Here is a 13,783-nt window from a genome sequence, read left to right on the forward strand (position 1 = left end):
GGTCTTTTACTTCTGACTGATGTTTTTATTTGAGGGAACAAGGGATGTTTGTTATCTAAAAAGATGGAATTAATTTTTTTAGTGCAAGCTGTTATGTACAATTCATCCAAGTTGGGGAACGTAGATGTTGAAATTGTACATGCTTTCCGTATTAGTCGATTTAATTTTTCTTTCTCTTGTTGTTTTGTGTTCTCGGCCCGTGCTGTTATACAAAAATTGATCTTACTTTCTATAGTTGAATGGTAGAACATTGACATCAATATTTTATCAACTTTAAAATACTTTAGCTTCCTTAGAAAAATTGTCTTTTGGTCACTTTTTTATGCAGGAGAGAAGTGTAAAAAAAAGAAAAATGATAGCGTCTTTCTAGCCTGCATTCAGTTCGTCTTCGTTGTCTTCTTCTATCCCGTGGTTGGCGCAACCGTGGGGACACCACTGCATCTGAAAACCAGCTCTCGCCATTTCTCTTTGTCATCTGCTTTCCTCAGATGGGCACCCATCGTCTTCCCTGTCCACTCTGCGATGTTGTCCTCCCATCTCCTTCTCTGCCTTCCTCTATATCTTTTTCCGTGTACGTCTAGTACGGTTTAAACTTAAAACAAACAGACTTACCATCTGTAGATTCCGGGGGTCGGAGCATTCCGTAATTTATAACAGACTGTTGTCGCGTTTAACACGGCAGAGACTCGGGCAAAACAGGGGAGCAAACCCATACGTAGACCGAACCACCTAGGGGCGACAACTCATTAGGGCCAAACGACTCCCCTGTGCTGACAGTTACCGCCCCTAACGCCTTTTTTGGAGTGGAAGTGGAATTAAAAGACACCGTGTGTTCATTTAGCGGAATCTCTCCCTACGCCCACTGCGTCCGCGCTCTGAACCAATGTTTGGATATGTGTTTGTGTTTTTCTTTTGCTTTTTTCCTTTCGTTTTATTTGTTCTTTTGAAGAATTTGGTCGTTTGTTCTGTCTGCGTCTGTTAAAGCGGGTGGTTGGAGGACGCCACTGGAAGGTCTTACTTCTTTACTTTCACTCAGTCGTCTCTGTCGGTCTCTGTGTGAGTGTGTGTGTGTGTGAGAGAGAGAGACAGACAGACAGAGACAGACAGACAGACAGACAGACAGACAGAGAGTTTGTGTGTGAGTGTGTGTGTGTGTGTGTGTGTGTGTGTGTGTGTGTGGAGGAGGAGGAGGAGGAGGAGGGGAGGGAGGGGATAGTAATATTTTCTCTACCATGGTGCAGGAATTGTTGAGAACGTTTTTATGAGTAACATGAACGTTAGCCCCCCTCCCCTCCGGAGTCTCCACTCTGTTTGGAGCCACATTTGGGATGGAGGAAGGTTTGGGGTGGTCGAAATTTACTTATATCCATGTTTGGGGGATTTGTTTGGTATTTTTATTTGTTTGTTTGTTAGTGGGTTGGGTTTGTTTGTTGGGGTTTTTTTTGGTTTTTGGGAGGGTGTTTGATTGTTTGTTTGTTTTTTTAATGTATTATGGTGTATGATAGTCTTCGGCTGGGATTGGTTTCTGCGCTGTGCGCCCACCTGGAGTCGTGAAAAAGAAGCTGTAAAAAAGTGCCCCAGTTAATCTGAGTCTTTTACCAAGTTTGTAAACTCTTACCGTGTTGGTAAAGGCCATCTCAGGTTTGTTATCGATCCACCTCCGATGTGAATGAGCACAGTGGGGTTTTTTTTGGGGGGGTCGTTTTTTTCTGGACTAAATCATTAATATTGCGTCATTAATTGTTCTTCTCTTTCCTCAAAACGTAACAATACAAAAGTGAGCCTCGATGACGCCGTAAACCACACAAGATCAGGAATATCCGGTTGTAGATTTGAAACATGCTGATCTGGATCTCAGTTTAGCCTTTTAGTCATGGATCGTACAAAACATTCGCCGTCCGTTCAGTGAGTCGTTTGCGCGTTCTATGATGTAATTTGCTCCTTGTTCTTATCCATATCTCTTCTCGTTCTTTTCTTTGTACGTCAGTCTCTAGTAACGCCACTTATCTTGTATTACATATATTTATGTATGATGCAAATGCCGTAAGACCTGTACTACTAAACGTCCGCTGAAGTAAACGGATGGTTTGGAATAAATTGTTTTTAACTACGTTTTGATTTACAATGATAGCGTCTGCTGAGAGAAATGGGTGGTTTAGTCCACCCTCACAGCACCATTAAAATTTGTTCGCTTAATTCAAGAACGTGTCTGACTCCTGACTGTGAGGTGGAGACACATCCTTGTGTTGAAGTTAATTGCTGGCTTTTCCTCTAATCTGCCGCTCTCTCGTCCTCATGGACATGCATAATATTTTGACAGCTTTGTTCGAACGGTACGACTTGTCTTTTTACGCGGCAATGTCATAAGTTTTTGCGTGGTATGTTTTCCTTGATGTGTTGCTTACGACAGTAATGGCTTGTATTTAGGCGTCGCTGGTGGAAGCCCAGGCGATAGATAAAGACTCTCTAATTCGTGTCATATATGGCTTACGATTCACTGCCACAGTGTCTTGCTATTCTCCCACACTTAGTTTTAGCCCGGTTGTTTGGCTATAGCTGATGGTGACTTTGTGGTGGGCCGGGTAATTTAATTGCTTTAACCCTCTAGAATCTGAGCTTGAATAATATGGTGTTTAAGCTCAGGAAATCTGAAATGTTTCATGGAAATCTATCACACAGATAGACTTCACTCTTGTGTTAGATTTGCAATAGATCAAGTTATGTAGTCAGGTCAGATCTGATACACGGTAACTAAATTATGGTCCATCAAGGTTAACTTTTTTTACATACCATCTTGATTTAATGCGCTAGATATGGCAGATACGGTCCTTGGGGGTTGAATTCCGATGACCATAGGGGCAGTTGTGAGACTGTGATTGTCATCATTAATGCCCTCTTTTTATTTTATTTTATTTTCAATTTTAATTTTTTTAATTATTTCATTTTTTGGAACGAGGGGGGTAGGGTGTGAACCGTTAGCTCAGTTGGCTACACTCTAGGTGCATTGTCAGTAGCATTGTTCCAGGGTGTATTTTATTGCTTTGCTGTCGAGCGGGTGTGATTACGCTTTACGAATGGTATTTGGTATCTCTATTATTAATCTCCAATGGACCGTCCATGCAACTGCTTACCTATGTATCCTGTTTGCCTAAGATGAATACTAAACTGGGTAGAAATGAATGCTCCGGTAAATATGGAGCTGTACACATATACAGTTTCATTACTGAAAAGCGTGGGTTGGGTTTTTTTTTACTGTAAATGACGGAGTGATTCTGTGAGCCCGAGTTAAAGTTATGGTGTGATGCAGAGACGGGCGCTGAAAATGAAACCTACAGAGGCACTCTAATTTGTTGCTCATTACTTCTCCATTTGGTTGACATCCCCCTCTCCCTCCCCTTGATCTGCCCACTGGGATGTATGTGGTTGGCGGGCGCTCCTGTGTGCTTTGCTCCTTCTTGCCCTCAAACATCTATCGCCTTTATCACTCCTCCCTCTCTTCTTTGCATGTTACTCTCTAGTAAATCATCTTATCTTCTGCACTTATGTGACCTATATGTATTGCAAGTACCTCAAAACTCTTACTAAAAATAAACTTAAAACTGTCCACAGGCTTGCGAGAGCACTGTGAAGCACAAGACAGAAATGGTGACCAAACTGGAGGAGAAAACCAACCAGCTGGTGGGAGCTATGAAGGAAATGGAGCAGAGGTAATCACTTGTTCTTGGGTTCCGGTTGTTTTGGTTTTGTTCAAATGTTATTTTCCTTTTATTATTATTCTTTAAATCAATTTTTAGTTTCTTTTGAACTCGTTAGGGTAGTCTTTCAAGAGGGAGTATTTGTGATAGTAGGAAAAGGAAGAAGAAAAGAATGAAGGTAAAGAAGACGCACAGAATGAAGTGAGACATAGCTACGTCATAGCCGAGATGTTCATGGTTCTCATTCCTTTACACAGGGGTTACATCCCCTGCGTGTGTGTTTGTGTGTGTGTGTGTGTGTATGTGTGTGTGTTGGGGGTGCTTTTTTTAAAATTCGATAGCATCTCAGAACAGGGGCGGGGGTGTAGGTGAGTGGCTACAGTTTTAGATTTCGTTTTCTCCTTCGTGTTTGAGCTTACATGTGGGGTGGGGGGGGTGTTTGTTTGTTTGCATGTTTGTTTTTAAATAAACATGTGGACTTAAACATATTAGCAAGATTTATTTATAGAATAATGAAGTGACCATAATTATTGATAAGGCTTGATAGGTTGTTTTAGCATGAGTACTATTAGTGTCCATGGGTGGTCAAATGTGTTTGCTTTAAGTTGTTTACTAGTCTCTCATTGCTTAATGAGACTGGTCTTTTGCAACTCGAAATATCTTAGTTCACGTTAACTAATATTTTACTCCCAGCCTACATGAAGTGCACTCAGTCTCGAAACCTTAGAATTAAAACCGTATTCAGGATTAGGCTCAGGGGTTCGGTTCTAGTACACCACTTGTAGATTTTACTGCTTTTCTTTCATTCTGTAGTTTCTGTATACACGTATCTATCTTTCTTTCTCGTTGCACTAATTAAATGGCCACTTTTGCGCCATTGTAATTGTTTTACTTTAATACAAAGCGATAGGATCTGAAACAATGCACACATCCTTCTTTTTTTTCAAAATGGACAGATCGGACTTCACTGACACACTCGGCTGTTTCAGGGTGCCATCTTGCTTTTTTCCCCAGGGAATGCTACCATTATTGCATAAGCTGCTTTTTCATTTTCACTAAACCTGCGAATGAACAGTGAGGTTTGAAAAGAAAGCAAAAAAACTCCAGGTCCAACTCATCAGGAACCCCCCCCCCTCCCCGTCTAAAAAAAAAAATCCAGGAAAACAAACATGCACTTGGATGTATTTTTCTTAGGTTTAGTTTTTTCCCTTTTGTGTTGTCGAACCACTTTTCCAACATGGCGTCGAAACAGCTTCCGGATAAATGTAACAAATTGGCGACCGACGCTGTGTGGCGGGCGAGGAATTCTTGGTCTTGCCTGCGCCTCCTATGGTTTGGCTGAATATGTACTCGGAATATGTATGAGCCCCCCCCCCGGGGAAAAACTTACGTTACGAAATATTGATCAAAGTGAAAAATTACATGCTTATGTGTGGGCGGATATATTTTTCTCGCGTTTTGGAGATTTTTTTTTCTTTTCGTTTTTGTATGACGAAGTTAAAACGCTAATTCGAAATAGGTTGTTACAAACCCCTGATTTGCGTTCCCTTATCCCACTTTTCCGGCTCATTTTGGTTTGAAAATTTCACACGAAAGGGCATGCCGTGAGTGCAATTTTCTATGTAAACGATGCTCCATGTATAATATTCTCGGCAAAAGTAACCCACCACCCCCAATTCCTACGACAAGTTAGAAGTGTCTTTTTCGCATGAGGTCACGGTGACCCGCACTCGTTTGGCCCCCACAATATAGGGTGGAGACCCCAGGCTGCGAAGTAGGTCAAGTAAGTTGCGAAAGCGGGCGGGAGGAGGGCTCTTTCCATACTTTCAGCCTTACGTGTATCAGTGTTTCTCAATGCAAGTAACTCTTTGTATTCCTTTTATATTGGCGTAGCTAACGTTCTCTCTCGTTGCACCATAATATTATATACACTTTTGGCTATGCTTCTATGTACAATACTCTTTATTATTTCAGTTTGTTGTACATACGTTGATACAGGTGTTGAGTACAGAGACGTCGTGCTTTTTGTTCTTGTACAGGATGGCGCAGAAGTTGCGATATCATTTTAAAAGTTAATTGTGAAAATTGTTTCAAGTTTTTGATCTGTGATTGTTGACAGTACGACATCTGGAGATTTGTTTGGCGTTCACAGGTACGCTTCCAGACAAAACGCCAAGTTGATTTTTCTTTATTGAATTCAGTGTAGTAATTTTGGTTCTTCGGATTTTTCCCAGGTTTGTCGTTAAAAAAATTGTCGCATAGCAATTGTGGAATTGACTTGGGAAATAAAAAAAATATAGTGTCCTCACACGAAAGCCTATCTGTGTAATGATGGGGTACGGTATCCACCCTCAAACTCGCGATAATCAGCATATTGCAATGGTCCAGGAACTGGGATCTGTGGTTGATACGCCACGAACTGGGAGGTCACATTCTGTGCGAACCCTGGAAAATAGGGCCAGTTTTGCAGAGAGTGTAATGGAGGAGACATTCACGTCTGTCCGACGACGCTCCCTTTAGCTTAACCCCTGCTGAAGGTCGACGTTGCAAAGACCTCAGAACTTGCGTCTGTATCCATACACGGTGCAGTTGGATTATGCAGTTTTCGGCAGATGTGAAGAGACGACAAGACCTTTCTCAACAATTTGGTCATGGGAGACAACGGTCATTTTGCACCTTAACATTGTTGTAGACAGACAGAACAGTAAATGTGTGGGAAACCAGACTCCGAGGATCATCCACAAACGTCAGCTCCATCCATCTGGTGCGGTGTTAACTCAGAAGGCACAAACGGGCCATACTTTCTGCGGATTAGAAGGGTAGCGGCGTCGTCAATCTAGGGGCTAGGCTACCGGACCTGGAATCGTGACTTGAAAATGAAATCACCAAATCAACGTGTTAAAGCCTCGCATTACCAATTTAAAGCTATATAAATTTTGCATCATCTGGCATATTGATAATAATCTATGTTAAGAGACACCCGGGATATGGTCACTCAAAATTGACCTTGAAAATTAGGCTGGGCAAAATTAAAGAAATGTAAAATTGTCTTCGCACGTGTATTGAGGAGCGTCAATATTGATAGAATGGACGTTTATTACATATCCAATGAATGGAGAATGTTGTATTACAATAGGCAATATTCTATTTTGATATTTTGCCTCGATAGTTTCAAACAAAACGGAAAACAGAGCAATCACAAATGCCATGCAAAACTTGGACTTAACATTAATATAATATGCTCATTATTATTTTGCTTAGGGGCCATTAGTTTTGTGTAGTGCACGAACCCTTTGGGCGTCAACTCTATAAAAATTTGACCATTGCTATCTGTCATTCCACCCGGGATGTCACAGAGAGTTGCTAACAAAGGGTCTGAGTTGGGAACAAGGTCGCGTTTCTTCAGTTACTGTTTTATGGTACTTCACTCTTCACATACCTATAGGATTGTTGTCGGGGCTATTTACTGGTGTCCACTCCAACGTTGATTTGATTTTGGTTTTCCAAGAATTATCTAGTGGCACTGGCACTGTGAGAAAGTTCTTTGCTAGGCATGGAGATGTCTACTAGAATGACACCATGACAAAAATAAGGGTAAGACATGACGTTCAGGCGCTTGCGCGATATTGTCCACTAAACCAAGCCGTCCAGTGATTCTCATGAGGGCGGTTCTATTCATTCCACCCAAAACCATGGCAGTTTTGTGGTCTCTGTTTATCACTGACAGATGATTATGTCCAAAATTTAATCAGCACAGTCTAGATGCAAAAAGGTTTCGAGCTCGACACGAAACCATTATAGTAGCTCCTAAACAAAAACAAAATTAATACTAATGAGCACATGTTAATATGTTACGTCCAGGTTTTACGTGGTATTTGTAACTGCTCTGTTTTCCAATCTGTTTGGAAATATCAGAAGATGCTGTTCATTGTAGATACAATAATAATAATATTCTCTTTTCATTTGATATTCAGTACATGTCCATTCCACCAAAGTTGATCTACTTCAATATACTCACGAACACACTTGCGCTTTTTTTCTGATTTTGCACAATTTTGCCAAGCCAGACTTTTAAAGGTCAATTTTGAGTGACCGTATCTCGGGCGTCTGTTAACTTAGATGAGATATTCAAGTCTCAGATGTCGCAGAATTTATTAAGCTTTAAACAAGCCTGTAACATGATGGTTTTGGTGATTACATTTTCAAGTTTCTTTTGGACGCCACTATATAGTTATTCCATTTGTAAATGGTAACCCGGCTACTGCGCCATCCTGTATAATGTTCCTTTCTTTCCTTCTATGTTTCTTTACTCTGTGATCTTTTTGCATTTTTTAAAATTTCTTTTGCAGTTTTGGTCGTTTTACTTTTTGTTTTCTATAAAAATCAAAAACCGTTCTCTATTAATATGTGGGGGGGGGAGTGCAGTGATTCAATGACAAGAGGTGCGTCTCTGAAATGTATAATCAAAGATATCTTTCGGTCAGATTTCCGAATATCTTCAACTTCATGCAGGGTATAATTACTTTGGCAGTTTGCAGGGTATTTCACGCTGCACGCAATTCATATTTTTTTTATTTTTTTTTTGTTAATTTCGTAGCCTCTGAAGTATTTTGTCCAAAATGTACTTAAGTAAACTTTGGACAAAATATAGTTCTGAGGCAACGTTTTGTTGGGAGGTTTTTTGTTGTTGTTTTTGCTACACAATACTGATGTGGTTGGTAAATGTATCACTGCACCTTCTGCTTACGTTCTGGGCAGTGTGTTCCATGTCAGTAGTTTTTGCTTTGCTCTGTTTCTCATTTCCAACGTATTTTCTGCCACTTTTGTTTTCTTTTTTTTCTGCACGTCGCCATTCGTTTGTTCCATCACGCGCCCTTTGCCCTGTACCAACGCCATCATCGCTGTGACCTTTGAACCGTGAACTGTATGACCTCTGACCTGTGACCCTGCTGTACGTAACCCCGTGGGCGCACTGTGGCTTCCCTCTGTCTGTGGCAATCTGTCTATCAACCCGTTCCTCGCGGTGTGCCAGACTGAAGCAGTCCGCCTCAGACAAAGTGGCCGCTGAGGAGACGGCCCGAAAGTTGGGCCAGATCATCGCAGAAAAGGATCAGAAGAGGTAAGTAGGGCAGCCTGCATGGGTGCAATAGCATCGCCTCAGATCACAGCTCCGGGCACTTATATGACGCTATTGTGTCGCAAGTGCCGTAAAATAAGTTGCTAAAACAAGATCATAGCCGAAGTCCCAGTTCTGAGTAATGAAAAATCACACCGACATAATCACGGCCATTTAGTGGTAGGGATAAAATAAAACAAATAGACAGAAACAACCGAGGGAAAGAAGAGAAGATGGACCTACATTGTTTTGCCTCTTGCCAACTACTGCTGATTGCTGCTGGTTTGTGGTAATACATGTACATTTGTAATTGTTATTATTAAAACCATTATTATTGTACCAGTGTAGTGATTATGACAGTAATAGTCGTAATAATAATGATGACGGTAATAAAATTTTATCATTTTCATTTTTACGAGTATCCTAAATATTGTTAAATATTATTTCATTTTTTATTGGTTTTGTTAATGCTATGTTGTCATGATTGATAAAATTATTATTATATTATCATTATCGATATTATTATTATTGTTGCTGTTGTTGTTGTTTTTACTATTAGTATTATTATTATTACCATTTTAATAATTATCATAGCTATTATGATCAATACTGCAATTTCTAATAGTTTTATTAATACTAAAATTCGACTCATTCTATTTTCCTGATTAAAAGAAATCAACACATTTTGTTATTCAAAAAGTAATCACAATATGCTAATAATGATAATTTTAGTTGAGTCAGTAGTATGGAGAAGAAAAAGGAAACAGACCGCAAAAAAGTAGTGTATAGTCCAGGCTGTCCAGTGAAGCTATCCAGAGCTGGTCAACTCATTGCATCTTCCGTCATATTCCTTGTTCTATGAAGATGTATTTGCTGGATTTCGTTGCAGCTTTGTTACGTGAGATCTTAAGTTGCTAGGTAGTTTCCAGTTTCGTTTTGTGTTTTTTTCTTTCTCTGTGCCTTATAGTGTTTGAGCACTGTTTTTGCTTTGCTGTGCCACTCGTGGAAGAGTGTACTGTGCAAAAAGATTGACGGTTACTTCCTACACTGTATGTAAATGATGTCCCAACAAACCCAAGTGAGTGGTTGGTTGGCGGGTGCTCTGGTGTGGTTTGCTTCTTCTTTCCTATAAAACATCTTTTTATCTCCCCTCCTTCTATTTAGTGTTTGTTACTCTCTTGTTATACCTCTAATCTTCGGCACTCATATGACCTTATGCAGTTGCGAGCGCCGTAAAACCGCTACTAAAACTAAACTAAACCCAGCTGTTTGACGTGATGCGTGTCTCCCAGGGAGTAGTTAGAGGACGCCACTTTTCCGCACGCTCATATGTCCTTATGCAGTTGCAAAACGTTTCCAGAAACAAAAAACAAAAAAAGAGGGCGCCACTGGTAGGTTCTTCTTCTCGTCTTTCCCTCGTTGTCTTTTTTCTGTCTGTCTTGTTTCTTCCCTGCACTCAGTGACCGTTGTAAGGGTGTGCTTCTCTCAAACTAAAACTCTAACCCGCGGGGCGGTGCCACTGACTGAAGTGTCTTCAGGCCATTTCCAAAGGGGGGACATTTCTCGTTCATGCACAGAAGAATAAATGGGCTGATCTACTTCTTTTGTATGTTTGGCACACTCTTGTGACCCGCTATTTCCGGGGTGCCTTGAAAGTCGAAACAGACTGTGCTGTTGAAGCTAGAGAGGTGAGCTGAGTAAGCCTGATTCCCTGTAAAGACTTCTCTGTTCACATCCACCCCTTGGCGCTCATATGACCGTGTGCTGTTGCGAGTGCCGTAAAACCTCTACTAAATAAATATAAATAAAACTCAAACTCAAACGTCTCTCGCCCTTGAGGCTCTGCAAAGCAGTATGGTTGTTGCTGTTTGTGTGTGTGTGTTTTATTTGTAGTTTTTTAATATTTTTGTGGGTGGTGACCATTGCGTTAACAATTCAGACTTGACGTACCGTGACGCGAAGGCATCCCTCAGGCTTGCCGGCCCTCACAGGAGCTGCATCTAAAACGATAGACACATTTTCAGGAATAAGTTCGTTGCTGGATATAATCCTTCTGATTTTTTGATTTGTTTTATTATATTTTTTTTTTGATTTTTTTAAAAATCTGATATTATGGGCGAAGGCACCCGTTTGTTCAGTAGTTGATATCATGCTGGACTGCGAAGTGGATGGCCCAGGGTCGAATCCCCAACGGGGTGTTCTGAGCGTGCGTTCTTTTGATGACTTGTTGAATTGGGGGGGGGGGGGGGTTGTTTTGTTTTGTTGGGTTTTTTTGAGAGGGGATTGTAACGCTCTTCTTCCAGTTGGTTCGATCTTATCGGAGATGGATGTTTACAGTGATACTGAAGGACAATGGCCAATAACCCGATACGGGCTCAGCTGATAATAATGGTGATAATAATAATAATAATAATAATAATAATAATAATAATAATAATAATAATAATAATAACATGATGATGATGATGATGATGATGATAGTTGTCATTATTATTATTATTATAAAAAATAGCATTTGTATTCTGCAAAATCCGCGCCCAACAGTTAACTCTATGCATTTTACTATATATTTATGTATGATAGCGAAATGGAAACAAAAAAGTGGGGTGACATGGGTGTTGGGTTGTAAAGTTTAGTCTGGTTCACGTGCCGAAAATCGACGCTCCTACAAGGCTTATCCATTTCGAAGAAAAAAAAAGTACAGTGCATATCTAAAATCTGTAGACTAAGCTGGTAGCCGGGGTTGTAGTTTTGTGGGGGGGGGGGGGGGGGGGGGGGGGTTTATATAGTAAAATGAAAATGGAGCACTCGAAAGTCTTCATGCCTTGAGTTATGAAAAACTTGCACTCATCAGTTGAAATGTCTTAGATAGCTATGTTATGATATTATGTTATATAACTCCACCTGCTGCTTGCGATGTCAGCGTGGGTGGTTTGAGGGCACGTCTGGTAGGTTGTACAACTTTTCTTTCCCTCTGTTTTTAACTGTGTATCTGTCTTGCTTTATCCCTATATATAACTCTTTTTGTGTCGACGTGCTTCTATTTACTCAAACTCAAACTCGATATGAGACACTCTGACATTATGTTAAATCGGAATGACTTGTCAAGGTTTCTGTGTTTGTGTTTTAATTATTTTGAATCCATACCGGTGAAAAAAAAAAAACATTCTCGCCCTCCTTACGACTGGGATTTGGCGTGGGTGTGATCCTGTCTGTTTGCCCCAACTTTGCTTTGTACAACACATCAGATAGATCCTTTCGTCGAGATGTTGTCTTCTTTTCCCTTTGCCCTCTGTTTGTCCGTTTTTCGATTTATTCATGTTTTTGTGGAGGGAGGGGGATGGTTCTTCTTTTTTTGCGGAAGGGAGGAGAGGGAGGTGGAGTGTTGTTAAGTGGTTTCCCAGAAGCAATTTCTAATATTTGTTGTTGTTGTTTTTTTTTGGGGGGTGGGGGGTGTTTTGTTTGTTGTTGTTTGGGGGGGGGGGGTGTAAACCACCTTTTATTGTTTCGTGTACTTTCGATCTGAATTTTGACTCGCTGTCTTCCTCGACGTCACTGGGCATGCTGTTTTATAAGCTGTTCCAACCAGTGACTTCTCTTTTACGCTTTAATATGTGTAAGTTGTTCGAGCCGCTTCTTGCCTTCCTTACTTTTTCCTCGACAAGGTCCCGTTAGAAGACTCGGAAGAGAATAAGTAGGTGAAAGACAAGATAAAGTCAAACGCAACTCGGAATTGAACCTTTTACGTCTTACATGTTCATCAGATTTTTAATCAACGCCATCGCAGATGAGTGCTGAAAAGTATTGTTGTACTCGGTTAGCGCTGAAAGTGCAGGTGGCCAACTCACCTTTTGTTGGACGCTGGTGGTGTTTAGTACTGTGTATGCTTGTCGTCTCCTTCATTTTCCTTTTTAACGTGCTTGTATTCCGTGTTGTGTCTTTGGCATTCAGCATTGTAAACTATAACTACAACTCTGTTACTACAGTAGCAACATAGCAACAAAGAAAAAGCTGCAGCAACAACAAAATTACAATAACGTGTAGGTTGGGCAACGTTAAAAAAGACTGCTACACCCCCGTATGACTATTTAGAACTTTCTCAGCTCTCCTGTGTCTAAGAACTCAGTAGCTGCAATCTAGACGTTATTTCTGAAGGATGTTTGAATGTATTCTAGACACTTCTTTGGGATAAGTCCCCAAATATCCCGTGCCTTATCCAACTAGTTAGGGCCTGTTGGTGGTCGAAATCAGGACAGATTAGAAGAGGCTGGTAGAATTACGATATGAAATCGAGTTTTGCTGTAGGAGATAAAGTTTTGCTTCTGGTTTCTTTTTTTTTTACAGCTTTTTCTTCTGGGTCGTGCGGCTGTGTCCTGTCTTCGTTTTTTCACATGCGAGCAAATGAATGAATGAACGAGTGAATGAATGAATGAATGAATGAATGAATGAATGAATGAATGAATGAATGTTTAATAGAGTTAAACAATATTACAATATTATTCTAGATGTGTGTTTGAGTACTAAGCATGCATTAATAGTTTCGCAACGAGAATAAAACGTGTCTACTCAATAAGGTGAAATTCTTATCGCAGAACTTGGAAGGCTGATTATGTGGGGAAGTTAAAAGAAGAAATATAATAAGTGTTGTATACGTATTTTCTTTGGGGGGAGAGAGAGAGAGAAAGAGAGAGAGAGAAAGAGAGGGAGAGAGAGAGAGAGAGGGAGAGAGAGAGAGAGAGAGAGAGAGAGAGAGAGCTTGCTTGTGTCTCCTTGACTGCATTGTGTTTAAAGTGCTAACTATAAAAGTAATTTCTAAGGACTCTTATTACTGTACTTGAGATCATACTAGGTTATGGATCGGACAACCCTAGTTTGAATCTCCAACAGAAGATCGTTGTAATTTAGTTATTTTTTAGTTGTCTGCATGGATCCATGGCTCTTCGTGCACATAGGACGTGGGGGGGGGGGGGGC

General features: G+C 40.6%; 1 protein-coding gene across 13 annotated transcripts in view; it reads left to right on the plus strand.

The window, feature by feature from the left end:
• LOC101861716 (RUN and FYVE domain-containing protein 2) overlaps positions 1–13,783 on the plus strand; it is a 128,288-nt gene that overhangs the window by 84,571 nt on the left and 29,934 nt on the right. For 12 of the 13 annotated variants that reach the window (XM_005092497.3, XM_013079302.2, XM_013079299.2 and 9 more), the window contains 2 exons: positions 3,610–3,707; positions 8,728–8,814. In XM_005092497.3, coding sequence (XP_005092554.1) covers positions 3,610–3,707; positions 8,728–8,814 — 185 coding nt within the window. The remainder of the gene's footprint in view (positions 1–3,609; positions 3,708–8,727; positions 8,815–13,783) is intronic. The other variant, XM_035968246.1, reaches the window with a different exon arrangement.

This window comes from Aplysia californica, unplaced genomic scaffold (assembly GCF_000002075.1).
Source record: "Aplysia californica isolate F4 #8 unplaced genomic scaffold, AplCal3.0 scaffold00047, whole genome shotgun sequence".
NCBI lineage: Eukaryota > Metazoa > Mollusca > Gastropoda > Aplysiida > Aplysiidae > Aplysia > Aplysia californica.